This window comes from Tachypleus tridentatus, chromosome 13, assembly GCF_004210375.1.
Source record: "Tachypleus tridentatus isolate NWPU-2018 chromosome 13, ASM421037v1, whole genome shotgun sequence".
Taxonomy (NCBI): domain Eukaryota; kingdom Metazoa; phylum Arthropoda; class Merostomata; order Xiphosura; family Limulidae; genus Tachypleus; species Tachypleus tridentatus.
The window spans coordinates 70,662,095-70,676,885 of NC_134837.1; the positions used below are offsets into that span (position 1 = coordinate 70,662,095).

General features: G+C 34.3%; 1 protein-coding gene across 4 annotated transcripts in view; it reads left to right on the top strand.

Annotated features, from left to right (window-relative positions):
• Positions 1-14,791, top strand: part of LOC143237030 (BAI1-associated protein 3-like) — a 201,416-nt gene that overhangs the window by 115,928 nt on the left and 70,697 nt on the right. For all 4 annotated transcript variants that reach the window (XM_076475861.1, XM_076475862.1, XM_076475863.1 and 1 more), the window contains exon 3: positions 6,680-6,763. In XM_076475861.1, the coding sequence (XP_076331976.1) occupies positions 6,680-6,763 (84 nt within the window). The remainder of the gene's footprint in view (positions 1-6,679; positions 6,764-14,791) is intronic.

Genomic DNA, 14,791 nt, shown 5'->3' on the forward strand with positions numbered 1-14,791 from the left:
TATTCAAAGTAGACTTGAAATTCGTTTTAAACTTATTACAAGCATTTGTATTTAGGACTAGTTGTTAAATAATTACCTATGATAAATTTTATGAAGTTCCATTGCACTGAAAAGAAGATTTAGTGTTTGATTTCCAATTTTTTGTATAATTTATTTTGTTTTAATTACGAACAGATATATAAAATTCTCTGTTTTTTTCTTAATTGTTTTCAAACTTTCTTTAAGTTCTCTGTGTCAATTACTGCCATTGGTTTTATATAAATTTTAACTGCGTTTAATTTTTTCCGCCATCTTCACAAGAAGTAAAGAGCGACCTCTGCCTTCGTTCGTTGTAACTTTGACTGAATTACTCATTTAAGCTGCAACGGACATAAAATGTCAAGAGTGTGTGATAAATAAGCTTTGTACCGATATCGCTTTTATGTTTCATTCTGTTGATGCATTCACTCATTATTTTTTGCTTGTCATTGAAGTTTTAAAAAATATGTTGTTGTTTGTTTGTTTTAATTTCTAAAATGTCGAATCGAGTTTGAAACGGAGTGAAAGAAATTTGGAGCATCAAAATTTAGAAAATGAAAATTAATATAGGAAGCTAAACGTTTTTTAAAATAAGTTTAAGAAACCGAGAAAATAGAACTAGACCTATAAAAAGTTATTTGCAGAAAAGTTAAAAGAAGATCTACTGAAACTAAAGACTTCATTAGTAGCTTCTTCTGTACTAAATCGATAAAATGCAATTGAGTAGGCGTTTAATAATATGGTTTGCATAGCTACTATTAAGTCTTTTCGATAGGCTTGACATTTTTCGTACAAGTTCACTCCTAGAAAACCAGAGGGCAGTTTTACCGGATGATTCACGTTTGTGTTTAATTTAATTTTTGACGTACTTTTAATGTATTACCTACTTTGATCTCGCGAATTAGAATACACATTGGAAAAATTGTTACATTCTGAACAAAACGTTTTCTTTTAGAATCTAGAACGTTAAAATACAACTTTTTGAAGTCCGTTCTGAATGCTTCATTTCAAACCGCCAGGTTGCATGCAAACTGCTAAATAGAAGAGAAGTTCAAAGAGTTAATCGCATTGTGTAAGATTGATTTACATAATCTAATATGTTCATTTGTTACCGCAGCAATTGGACTTTTTTCACGAAAACGATGGCTGAAAAATACCAGAACCAACGATTTATACAACACACACACGTCAGGTACCTAGAAGTAGCTACAATAAATTATTGATAACGTTCTGAGATACAACTTTAATAAGTGTTAATGTCTTTGATCTTCTTGGATGTGTAATTTAAGATTGGCCTTGCCGTGCTTTCCTCCACAAAAGCTTGTTATAATAGTAACTTAGCCTGTAATCATGACCACCACATACAGCTGTGGTATGGGGAACAATGTGTAATCGTGTCCATCACGCAGAACACGACTGACATCCAGCTGTAGAAACAATGCATATGAATCGTAATAAGTAAGAACCTAAGAACAGTTGTTGTTAAGCATAAATCTCTACAATGGGCTGTCTCTGCTCTGCCCACCACGGGTATCGAGTTTTAGCATCGTAAGCCAGCAGATTTACCGCTGAGCCACTGAGAGAGCATTAACTCAGGTATATCTATCACTACGTTCATGTTTAGTTCTGATTTATGTATATAGCTTGCTTTGATTAGAATTTACTATTAACAGAAAAATTAATTCAAATGTCAGCATGGGAAACGAATTACCCTTCTTGAAAGTGACTATAACTTTCAGTAGTCTTAGAGTTTTAATTTTTAGATCATTTTAATCATTATCACTCTTCCACAAAGCAAACATTTTTCTCTATATTATTATTGCATATCATATGATTAATTAATTAATAATTACAGGATATTAGCGATAAAAGAAAAGTTTCGTGCTTATGATTCTTACACACTGGCTGTTCACTGCAGTAGTACTAATATCAGACTGGACTGTTCTTCTCTATAACTTGACATAATTTCAAATGATGTTAGAAAGTGTATTCGAAAGAAGTATGGTATGGGTATTAAAACAAAGTAGAGAACAACGTTTCGACCTTCTTAGGTCATCTTCAGCTCAACAAAAAGATGTTACAAGAAAATGATGTTAGAAGATATTCTTTTCTGTTATAACCGGTTCTTTGGAGGATATTGTCTATCCTTTCTTTACAGGTTTCACAGAGGATTACAGTGACGTTTGAAGTTTTCTTAAAAGAAGCTCAAGAATGGTGATTGTATTAACCAAGATAAAGGATTCAATTATTTGGTCTTTTAACCAATTTTGGACAATACAAATCACGACAGGCATTATCATCTAGAAAAAATATTTCTTTTGGCCATCATGATGGAAATATAGAATTGCGAGTTGAACATGATTGGAAAAAATTCCATTACACTCGTAATATTTTCCTCCGTAAAAGAATCGCAGACTATGAACTCTGTTGAGAGAACGTTTCTCCCCACACCATTACGCCACCTCCAGCAGTTTGCACTGTTAATATAACATCAATCCACATCACTCACTTCCAGTACTTTTTGTTTGCTGTTTACGTCCTAAAGCTTATCTGTCCTGTGTCCTTCTGAAGTCTGTGTGTTCAGGTAGATACTTCTACGCTTCTCAAATACACTCAATACTGACTTTAATATGAAGCTCTTTTCTGGTGTTTATAGCTGACCTACTAACGTTTACTCGATACTCTATCTCCAACACGACTAGGTTTTTCTAACACACCACTGTATTGTACTCTTTATCAAAAAACAACCACACGCTTCTGGTCTGTAATTCTATATTATGCGTGTAATAAATTTACTCCATTCAACAGTAGGTTATACATTCGCACAAAGTGCTTGGACTTTATTTTTATGATAGCTTATAACTTATTCATTTATACCTTCCCACCAATGAAGTACAACCCTACTCTTTGGGGTTCGATTTCCCATGGTGGACAAAGTGTATATAGTAATATATATGTAAAGACGGCTTGTTTGGGTTGAGAAAATATTTTACGTAGAGGAGTGAACAACGCTTCAACCTTTTTTGGTCATCGTCAGGTTTGTGAACCTGACTATTTTCTCAACCCAAACGAGCCGTTTTTACATATATATTTTTCTACAAGTGGGTTTTCTCGACATCCCTGAGAGTGTATATAATGCTTTATGTAATTTTGCTTTGAAACAGACAACAACAGTTCCCATTCTGACTACCACCACGCCCTCTACATAACCACCAATTCCTACGTGCTCTGTATACACATTTTCTACGTTACTAATTTTGTTCTGCGATTACTGGGATTGTTGTACGACCTTTAGTTTATTGTAGACAGCGATTTTACATCTCTTAAGTGTTCATTTTCAGTTAATTCGTTTGTATTCATTGTAGTTTAAATCGTCTGTTTACGCTCTTGGAAAAAATAAAAATAAAATGGATACAATAATAAAAACGCTGTCTTCTTTGCAGCGCCCTTGAAGCACGTGCTCTGATCTTATAAGAAATTTGTTCAATTGCAACTTCAGACAAACCGAGTACAGATTGACTAGTTCAAAATAATGAGATTGAAATCCTCGAGTCCCGGACGCTTATACATCACCGTATTTCTTTATTATTAACGACCGTGCTTGGGTATAAAGCTAATTTAACGCATATGCATTAGAACTCTAGGTTTCAAAAAATGCTTTAAATATTAACCTGTGTGGAACTTGTAAACGGAAATTAATATTAATAATGTCGTTTTCGTGCTGTGCCTTTTACTTTTTTTTTTTTTACTTGCTACTTTCGTAGTTCCGTCTAAAAGCGACATTACACTTTCGATCCTTCTTTTGTGTGATGCAAGTCGCTACCTGGAAGATATCGAACCAGCGGTATTGTGTACCTGATGAACGATAGATAAGAAATGTTACTTAAGGTATCTTTTGGCAGAAACTCGTTGTTGGGAACCTAAGTGAAATACAGAAATAAATAAATAAACAAATATCTATAGTCTAAATTTATGTTCCTTTAAGTCTAAAGAGTTATCTTAATTTGTTGTGAGTGCTGCAATGTTCATAGAATATAAGCTATAATTTTTTTTTATTATAGCTGATTTTTAATGTAGTGTTATTTACTACCGCTTGGATAAGTGCTAATGAACATTGTAATCGATTTATTCATTTATTATGAAATTTCTTATAAATATCTTTTAAAAAACTTATCTTACATTTTTTTGTTACAACTGAGTCGGATTGGCCTGTTGGATAGAGTACCGAACTTCAGATCGATAGGTCCAAAGTTTGAGCCGCTATATTCTGTTGAATGTGCTCCGTATTTCGTACAGTTGATGTATTGTGATCGTAACACTAAGGTATCGAGTGATGCTGCCTGGTTGACCCCCATGTTATGGTTTGAAAATAAGGATAACTAATTTATGGCCTCTGACAAGACCGTTTAGTGCATTTGTTTCACGTAATGCCCTTTTAATTTTGTGCATTTCACTTCTAGAACAGAAAGCTACTGTAAATTTGTAGTTTTTCCAATATGTACATGCATTATCTCAACCATGATACTACCGAGTATGACACGTATAATAAACATTATTATTCACAGTAATATCACCACTTGTTTATTTGTTTAGAATTAACTACAAAGCTACACAATGGGCTATCTATGCTCTGCCCACCACGGGTATCGAAACCATTTTACACTGTCGGTTTGTCAAGCACTAATGATTTTGGAATTCGTTCGTTAGTCATGGCTTGTTTGTTTTCTGTAGGTCATTTTTAAAACACCACAGCTCGACAGGAGATCCTTTTCTAATTCTAGGTGTTTTGCAATAATGTTTGTGAATTAACCGCTCTTAATTGTTGTGTTCCATGCAGTAATTTTGTTAATTAACTGCTCCTCATTGTTGAGTTCCATGCAGTAATATTTGTTAATTAACCGCTCTTCATTGTCGAGTTTCATGTAGTAATGTTTCTGCATTAACCGCTCTTCATTGTTGAGTTTCATGCAGTAATATTTGTGAATTAACCGCTCTTCATTGTTGAGTTTCATGCTGCAATGTTTGTGAATTAACCACTCTTCATTGTCGAGTTTCATGTAGTAATGTTTCTGCATTAATTGCTCTTCATCTTTGAGTTTCATGCAGTAAAGTTTGTTAATTAACCGCTCTTCATTGTCGAGTTTCATGCAGTAATATTTGTGAATTAACCGCTCTTCATTGTCGAGCTTCATGCAGTTATGCTTGTGAATTAACCGCTCTTCATTGTCGAGTTTTATGCAGTAATGTTTGTTAATTAACCACTCTTCATTGTCGAGTTTCATGCAGTAATGTTTGTGAATTAACCGCTCTTCATTATCGAGTTTCATGCAGTAATGCTTGTGAATTAATCGCTCTTCATTCTTGAGTTTCATGCTGTAATGTTTGTTAATTTTTATGAATGGATTATTGTTCATTATTTAGTTTTAATGTACAAATTATTGTGAATGTATCATTATTTAGTTTTAATTCAGAAATTCTTGTCACTGGATAATTCATTGTTCATTATTTGGTTTTAATGTATAATTTCTTGTGACTGGATGATTCATTGTTCATTATTTACTTTTAATGTAGAAATTCTCGTGAATGGATCATTGTTAGTTATTTAGTTTTAATGTATAATTTTTCGTGAATGGATCATTGTTTAGATAGCCCTTGTGTATTTTTGCGCGAAATTCAAAATAAACAAACACAACTATTGTTTGCCTCAGTATTCGTATGGATAGGTGCAGTGACAGACAGCAGAGAACGGCCATCTTGAGCGAACTAAACTTATAAAAATGTGTCTCAAGACGGATGGTATTAAAACTCTTATTAACATAAAGTAGAGAACAATGTTTGGACCTTCTTAGGTCATGTTCAGGTTAACAAAGAGTTTGCAACTGAGCTGAGACTTGGCCCTGGCAACAGTCAGCTGCAAACTCTTTGTTAACCTGAACATGACCTAAGAAGGTCGAAACATTGTTCTCTACTTTATTTTGATAAAAGTTTTAATATCAGCCATCTTGAAACACATTTTTACTTCAAATGGGTTTCTTGTCATCACGAACTAAGCTTAATTTGGTCTCCTGGTGCAGATTGCCCGTATTTTAGATATTATAATACGTGGAATAAATGAACAGAGTTTGAAGATACGACAAGAAGGTAAACTTTATTACACTGTGAAAGAAACCAATAAATTCTTGTTCTTGTCAACTTTTTGTAACAACCACAAAGTTATAGTGTCTTGAATCTACACAATATGGCATTAAAATTTGAATAGTATCTTTCATAATCTGTCCCTTTAGACTAAAATATAATGTTTAACGTCGCCAGTCGTTCGCTGAAAATCATGTTATAAAAACGGAAGTTTGTAGCTGAATAAACAGATTTTATTGAGAAATATTAGCCCATAAGTGAGACATTTCGGCAAAACTGTGACTAGCAGTCGATTTTTTGTTTTCTGTTTTCGAACTTGATATTGCTGAAGTTGTGAAGAAAATAAAAAACCTGGGTTAAATGTCATTTGGAAAAAGTTAGTGTTGGTCATAATAAATATTGTTTTAGCATAATACTGTTTATTCCAAATAATTTGTAAGTAAATTAGTTTCTATGTATTTTAATTAGTAGATAAAGTTTTTAGAGTTTATCCTTTTAGTGACTAATTTTATACATCTAATTTCAGGACGAATCTGAGAAAGGCAGACCTCTTCCCATTGAAGCTGATGTTGGAATTACTCCGATAGAGTTTAAGCTTGCAAAGAAAGAGGTAATTTTATAACTTGTGACATGTGTAAATAGTTATCTTATATAAACAACGAAATACTGATAATATAAACACATTATAAATTGTGAGATGTGTGTGTTTTCTTATAGCAAAGCCACCGAGGGGAATCAAATCCCTGATTTTAGCGTTGTAAATCCGTAGACTTACCGCTGTACTAGCGAGGAACTAAATTATGAGATATTAATAAGATTATAACACTATAAATTATGAAACATTAATATCATGACAACACTATAAATTAGGAAATATCAGTTCTGTTACAATTCCATGAATGATAGTACTTCTGTATCTGTTATTCTAGATGTAATATCATAATAGAATAATTAAACGGGTCGAGAACGTTACCGTATCAGTACTTCTGTTAATAATCAATACAACCCAGAATCAATCATTTTACCATTATTTTAATCAAACACATTTTTATGATCATATCATTTTTGTATAGCAATAAAACGTAATTTATTCATAGATCCTTAGTAGTATGGTCATCCTTGAAGTCACTGGTATTGTATTTATTATTCAAACCATAACGACGGTGTTTTTATAGTCATTGGTAACATAGTAATTATTACTTTTTTATCAGTCTCTTTCTTATAGTTATTGGTATTTCAGTCGTTGTTATAACATTAGTAGTATTACCTTCACACTCTTTGGTACTTAAATCACTGTAACAATGATAATTAAATTGTTCTCATTGACACTGGAATTACATTCAGTGTTACAATGGTAGCAATATAGGTTGACTGGTTAATTTGGCGTTTTTTGGCGCGCAGCAATTAGGCTATTTGCGCCTGTAACAGTCCAACTCTTCTTGTCATTGAAATTACAATCAGTGTTACAGTGGTAGCAGTCTAACTTTCCTCATCACCAGAATTACATTCAGTGTTGTGTGGTTCAAATGCCGTAAATTATTACATCATAGTGAATGAAAAATTTTAGACCTTAGTTGGGCTATTTATAAATGTAGTTCATGTGAGATTATCACAGATTGTATCGCAATAGAGGATTACAGAAAAACAATTTATTAAATTGAGTTCTGAAGTAATTGAACCGACCTGTGTGGGATTTGACGAAATAGACATTTATTTAAATCTATGGCTTCAACTGTGATAACCAACAGTGTAATGAATGTTCGTATGTATGTATGTCTGAATTTTTTACATATATTTTATTTTAAAACAAGTGGAATGTGTGTTGTTGTTTGTTTATTGTTGATAGTTATCGCCAACAAATTACAGACGCTTACTCTAAAGAATCCGGCCCTATAAAATAAACCTGATACAGACAACCATATAAACTACAGAAACATCGGAAAAGTTTGTATATTGATACATATTGACTTGATTCGTACGTTGTCTTTCTGCATTTTTACATACAGTGGATAATAATAACGATAAAAGTGACAGTAAAATGGATTTATATTCTTTTAGTGGATTCGTACTTCCTGTTTCTGCATTGTTTATATAAACTAGGTGGTAATAGTATTAAAAAGTAAAAAACATCGGTAAACAACGTTGATTGTTTACAAGATTCGCGTATTTCTACTAATCTAGCTGCCACGTTATAAGTTTCACAACAACAATGAGCAAACATGAAAATAAACACAAGCTTTGTTTACATGTACGATTGTTTTTGGAATGGTTTATGAAACTCATTAGTGAACGTTATCACGCCCCGCTGGTTTAAAACTAGCTCTGTTTAAAATCTAGGTGATTCTATGGTAACATGACGACGGTTATCCTGCTAATTTATGTGCTTCGTACATAATGAACTGACGATCACGTTTGTTGTTTCTCATGAATATTGGCAGCTCCCTGCTATTGCATTACAGGGTTTCATATCGTGCTCTGTAATTCGGGGATTTCATTACCTATTTAGTATAGGACAAGCTTCTGTGATTAACACCAGATGCTGTCTTTACAAGAGTAAGCGACGTGTTTTAAGAGCCTCGTAAATTCAGTTTTGTTGTAAAGTAGGATATAAAACGGTAAAAAAGGTTTTTGAAGTTTGCATGTTCAAGCTTAGATGAGTTAATTGGTTTTTGGTAAAATGTTTCCTAAATGAAGAAGATGGCGTTCCAAAGCACTAAACTGAAGAGATGAACCATTTTTAAATGGATGCTTCGTACAGAAATTAATTGTAATGAAAGGTAATTTAACCACCTGGTAGAAGCAATGTGACTAAAATACGTAAAAATATAGTTGCTGTTATTGTAAATGATCCGAAAACCAGTTTTAAAGTGTTGTTAGTCTAATAAAGATCATTTGGTTTGTTTTGAATTTCGCGCAAAGCTACACGAGGGCTATCTTCGCTATCCATCCCTAATTTAGCAGTGTAAGACTAGAGGGAAGACAGCTAGTCATCACCACTCACTACCAACTCTTGGGTTACTCTTTTACCAATGAATGGTTGGATTGACCGTCATTTTATAACCCTCCCACGGCTGAAATGGCGAGCATGTTTGATGTGACGGGGATTCGAACTCGCGACCCTCAGATTACGAGAAAGATTACTTGTACTAGTGTTAATTACCCATTTTGGTTTCATGAAAGATAGATAATATAAATAGCTTAAAATGGTCTACGTGTCGCAAAACAAAATGTTATGGAAATCTGGTTTCAATGTTTGCAAGTGAACGTGAACCATTTGTTTTGTATTAACAACAACAATGGTTGCCAGTGATCGTGAACAAGTTGTTTTGTATTAACAACAACAATGGTTGTGAGTGATCGCGAACAAGCTAAACAAAATCAAATGTGTGTTAAACGAGGCATGGCCAGGTGAGTAAGGCATTTGATTCGCAATATGAAGGTTGCGAGTGCGAATCTCCATCCAACCAAACATGTTCGTCCTTTCAGCCGCGTGGTCGTTATAATATGACGGCCAGTTCTACTCTTCATTGGTAAAATAGTAACCCAAGAGCCCTTACTTTAGAGTGTGAGGGGCGTCGTATCACCAACAGATGCAACCTATATTTTGACAATCTTGTTGCTGTAAGTAATGATTGGCTTTTACAGCCTCAAAGAGCAGTTGAGTTACCACAGGCCTAGGAATCAATGTCCTTCCCACATCCACGCGCCTTTAACATGTCCTGAACTGCTAAAGATAACATTGAGCAAATTCCAGGTGAGTGATAGCATTTTTGGTACCCGAGCAAGACTTTGTGGTATATCTTTATATCCAACACACATCTAGATATTCGGGGATATAACTGCCCCTGTTAATGGCACACAGAACTACACCAGTCAGAATATAACTGTCCCTGTTAATGCCACACACAACTGCATCAGTCAGGATATAACTGTTCTTATTAATGCCACACACAACTGCACCAGTCAGGATATAACTGTTCTTATTAATGCCACACACAACTACACAATTTAGAACATAACCGTCTGTGTTAACGTTTCACAAAATTACACCAGTCAGGATATAACTGTCCCTGTTAATGCTACACACAATTACACCAGTCAGGATATAACTGTTCCTGTTAACGCCACACACAACTACACCAGTCAGGATATAACTGTTCCTGTTAATGCTACACACAATTACACCATTTAGAGCATAACTGTCTCTCTTAATGTTTCACACAACTACAGCAATCAGGATATAACTGTTCCTGTTAACGCTGCATCCAACTACATCAGTCAGAACATAACTGTCCTTGTTAATGATAATTTTTGCTACATCTCGAATAGTTTGTTATCCAACTGTGTTTATGTCAAGAACAGTGACATGTTTATCTTAAGATACATGTACCCATCAAACCAAACATATAACTTAAGAACTGGATTAGAAAATCTGTTTATAGTTTATCGGGGGTTTCAGATAGTGTAGAATTATTACCGTTTATGAGTTTCAGAAGCAAAATGTACTCTCACCAAAGGAAGGCTGAAATCATATCCTAATAGAGGAGGCAAGCCATTCCAGAATGGTAACCTAGATTAGACAGTCTGGTGAATTTAAGTAGGATTTATTACGTAAGAAAATGAAATTATGGGATAAACGGACGCTGTTCCTGCAAACCCTTTGCAGTAAGTATTGTTCACGCATTGTGTAATGCATTGGGGTTAACAGTGGTTAACATGCAGGAGAGTAAAATAGATCTAGATAGAAGATACTGTCATTTGTTACCAATCAATTGATGAGCAAAATCAACATGAAAAGAAGAGGATGTATTCATGTTTAATTCCAAGTGAAATCTGCTCACTGCACCTTTTCAGGATTACCTTCATAATGTAATCATTTGAACCTCATCAGTTCAAACAGTTTCTGTTCCATTACAAACATTACCTGCTAGTGCTTGGCACTGAAGCAGTTGGTATCCAGTGACTCTCAGGGTCAGGCTTAGTGCAATTATGCGACAACTTTGTATTATGGAACTTCAAATTACACCTTTAATAGGGATACATCCCTGACCCCTTATTGAAAGTCAGTTTACACCTTTACTAGAGATACATCCCTGACCCCTTATTGAACTTTAGTTTACACCTTTACTAGAGATACATCCCTGACCCCTTATTGAACTTTAGTTTACACCTTTACTAGAGATACATCCCTGACCCCTTATTGAACTTTAGTTTACACTTTTACTAGAGATACAACCCTGACCCCTTATTGAACTTTATTTTACACTTTTACTAGAGATACATCCCTGACCCCTTATTGAACTTTAGTTTACACTTTTACTAGAGATACAACCCTGGCCCCTTAATGAACTTTAGTTTACACCTTTACTAGAGATATATCCCTGGCCCCTTAATGAACTTTAGTTTACACCTTTACCAGAGATACATTCCTGACCCATTATTGAACTTTAGTTTACACCTTTACTAGAGATACATCCCTGACCCCTTATTGAACTTTAGTTTACACCTTTACTAGAGATACATCCCTGACCCCTTATTGAACTTTGGTTTACACTTTTACTAGAGATACAACCCTGGCCCCTTAATGAACTTTATTTTACACCTTTACTAGAGATACATCCCTGACCCCTTATTGAACTTTAGTTTACACTTTTACTAGAGATACAACCCTGGCCCCTTAATGAACTTTATTTTACACCTTTACTAGAGATATATCCCTGGCCCCTTATTGAACTTTAGTTTACACCTTTACTAGAGATACATCCCTGACCCCTTATTGAACTTTGGTTTACACTTTTACTAGAGATACAACCCTGGCCCCTTAATGAACTTTATTTTACACCTTTACTAGAGATACATCCCTGGCCCCTTAATGAACTTTATTTTACACCTTTACTAGAGATACATCCCTGACCCCTTATTGAACTTTAGTTTACACTTTTACTAGAGATACATCCCTGACCCCTTATTGAACTTTAGTTTACACTTTTACTAGAGATACAACCCTGGCCCCTTAATGAACTTTAGTTTACACCTTTACTAGAGATATATCCCTGGCCCCTTAATGAACTTTAGTTTACACCTTTACCAGAGATACATTCCTGACCCATTATTGAACTTTAGTTTACACCTTTACTAGAGATACATCCCTGACCCCTTATTGAACTTTATTTTACACTTTTACTAGAGATACATCCCTGGCCCCTTAATGAACTTTAGTTTACACCTTTACCAGAGATACATTGCTGACCCATTATTGAACTTTAGTTTACACCTTTACTAGAGATACATCCCTGACCCCTTATTGAACTTTAGTTTATACTTTTACTAGAGATACATTCCTGACCCCTTATTGAACTTTAGTTTACACTTTTACTAGAGATACAACCCTGGCCCCTTAATGAACTTTATTTTACACCTTTACTAGAGATACATCCCTGGGCCCTTAATGAACTTTAGTTTACACCTTTACTAGAGATATATCCCTGGCCCCTTAATGAACTTTAGTTTACACCTTTACCAGAGATACATCCCTGGGCCCTTAATGAACTTTAGTTTACACCTTTTCTAGAGATATATCCCTGGCCCCTTAATGAACTTTAGTTTACACCTTTACCAGTGATACATCCCTGGGCCCTTAATGAACTTTAGTTTACACCTTTACCAGAGATACATTCCTGACCTATTATTGAAATTCTGTTTATACATTTACTAGGGCCCTTATTAAACTTTAGTTTACACTTTAATCACGAATACACCCGTGCCCACAACAGTTCCCCAGCAGCATGCGACAGATGATGAGTAGAATCTTTATGATGGAAGTAATGCAAACAACTTAAAGGTAATCCTGTTTATTAATGCAAGTACTGAACAAGAATGTAGTTTATATGCAAAAACGGCTCGTTTGGGCTGAGAAAACACTTTTACATAGAAGTTTTCTCAGCCCAAACGAGCCGTTTTTGCATATAAATTTCTCAACCAGTGGATTTCTCGTCATCACTGAAGAATGTAGTTTGTTTGACATCGATATGATGTAGTTAAAAGATAAAGTAACACTTGATTGAAATTAACTTAACGAAATGTTTATATCAGGACAACTTTGTTTCCATCAGGATATCTAAAGACATGCCTTAATAACCATAACAACATTCAAGTTATAGTAGAATCAAAACAACTGCGAGAACGCAGTATGTTTAAAGTAGTTCTACAACTGCGTTAGCGTTATTACATATAAAGTAGTTCCACAACAACTATATTAGTGTTAGTACATATAAAGTAGTTCCACTCTGTGTTAGCGGTATTACATATAAAGTAGTTCCACAACAGCTTTGTTAACGGCGGTATGTTTAAAGTAGTACAAAAAAGAAGTGGGAACGTTTTACATATAAAGTAATTCAACGACAACTGTGTTCACGTTATTACATATGAAATAGTTCCACAACAACTGTGTTAACGTTATTACATATAAAGAAGTTCCACAACAACTGTTTTCACGTTATTACATATAAAGTAGTTCCACAACAACTGTGTTAACGTTATTACATATGAAATAGTTCCACAACAACTGTGTTAACGTTATTACATATAAAGAAGTTCCACAACAACTGTTTTCACGTTATTACATATAAAGTAGTTCCACAACAACTGTGTTAACGTTATTACATATAGAAGTTCCACAACAACTGTTTTCACGTTATTACATATAAAGTAGTTCCACAACAACTGTGTTCTCGTTATTACATATAAAATAGATCCACAACAACTGTGTTCACGTTATTACATATAAAGTAGTTCGACAACAACTGTGTTAACGTCACTATGCATGAAAATGTCATAAAACCAAATTCACAGCACAATATGTAATGTAGTGTCATAGCAACCACATTAACATCAGCACATATAAAGAAGTGTCAGAATAATCATGTTAATGTCGGTATATATACATTAGGGTTACAGCCACATGTTAACGCCCATACGTATAAACTAATGGATGAAAAACTTTTAAACAAAGCGCATATATATTGTATTGTCAGAAAGAATGAGGTCAGAGTAAATAGTGTAGTGTATTGTGAGGAATAACGAGGTCAGAGTAAATGGTGTATTATATTGTGAGGAATAACGAGGTCAGAGTAAATGGTGTAGTGTATTGTGAGGAATAACGAGGTCAGAGTAAATGGTGTAGTGTATTGTGAGGAATAACGAGGTCAGAGTAAATAGTGTAGTGTATTGTGAGGAATAACGAGGTCAGAGTAAATAGTGTAGTGTATTGTGAGGAATAACGAGGTCAGAGTAAATAGTGTAGTGTATTGTGAGGAATAACGAGGTCAGAGTAAATAGTGTAGTGTATTGTGAGGAATAACGAAGTCGAGGTTACAAAGTATTAGAAAGAAAATCCCTGAACATATTTACATTTTATTAACAGCAACAAATGTTTCATTAATCTAACATTAACAAATATATTAACAACAGTAAATAACACACACGTGTATGTAATGATTGTATTGCTGATCACGTGGATAATGTGATTAATAGTAACAACAGTAAATAACACACAGGTATGTGTAATGATCATCACGTGGATAATGTGATTAATAGTAACAACAGTAAATAACACACAGGTATGTGTAATGATCATCGC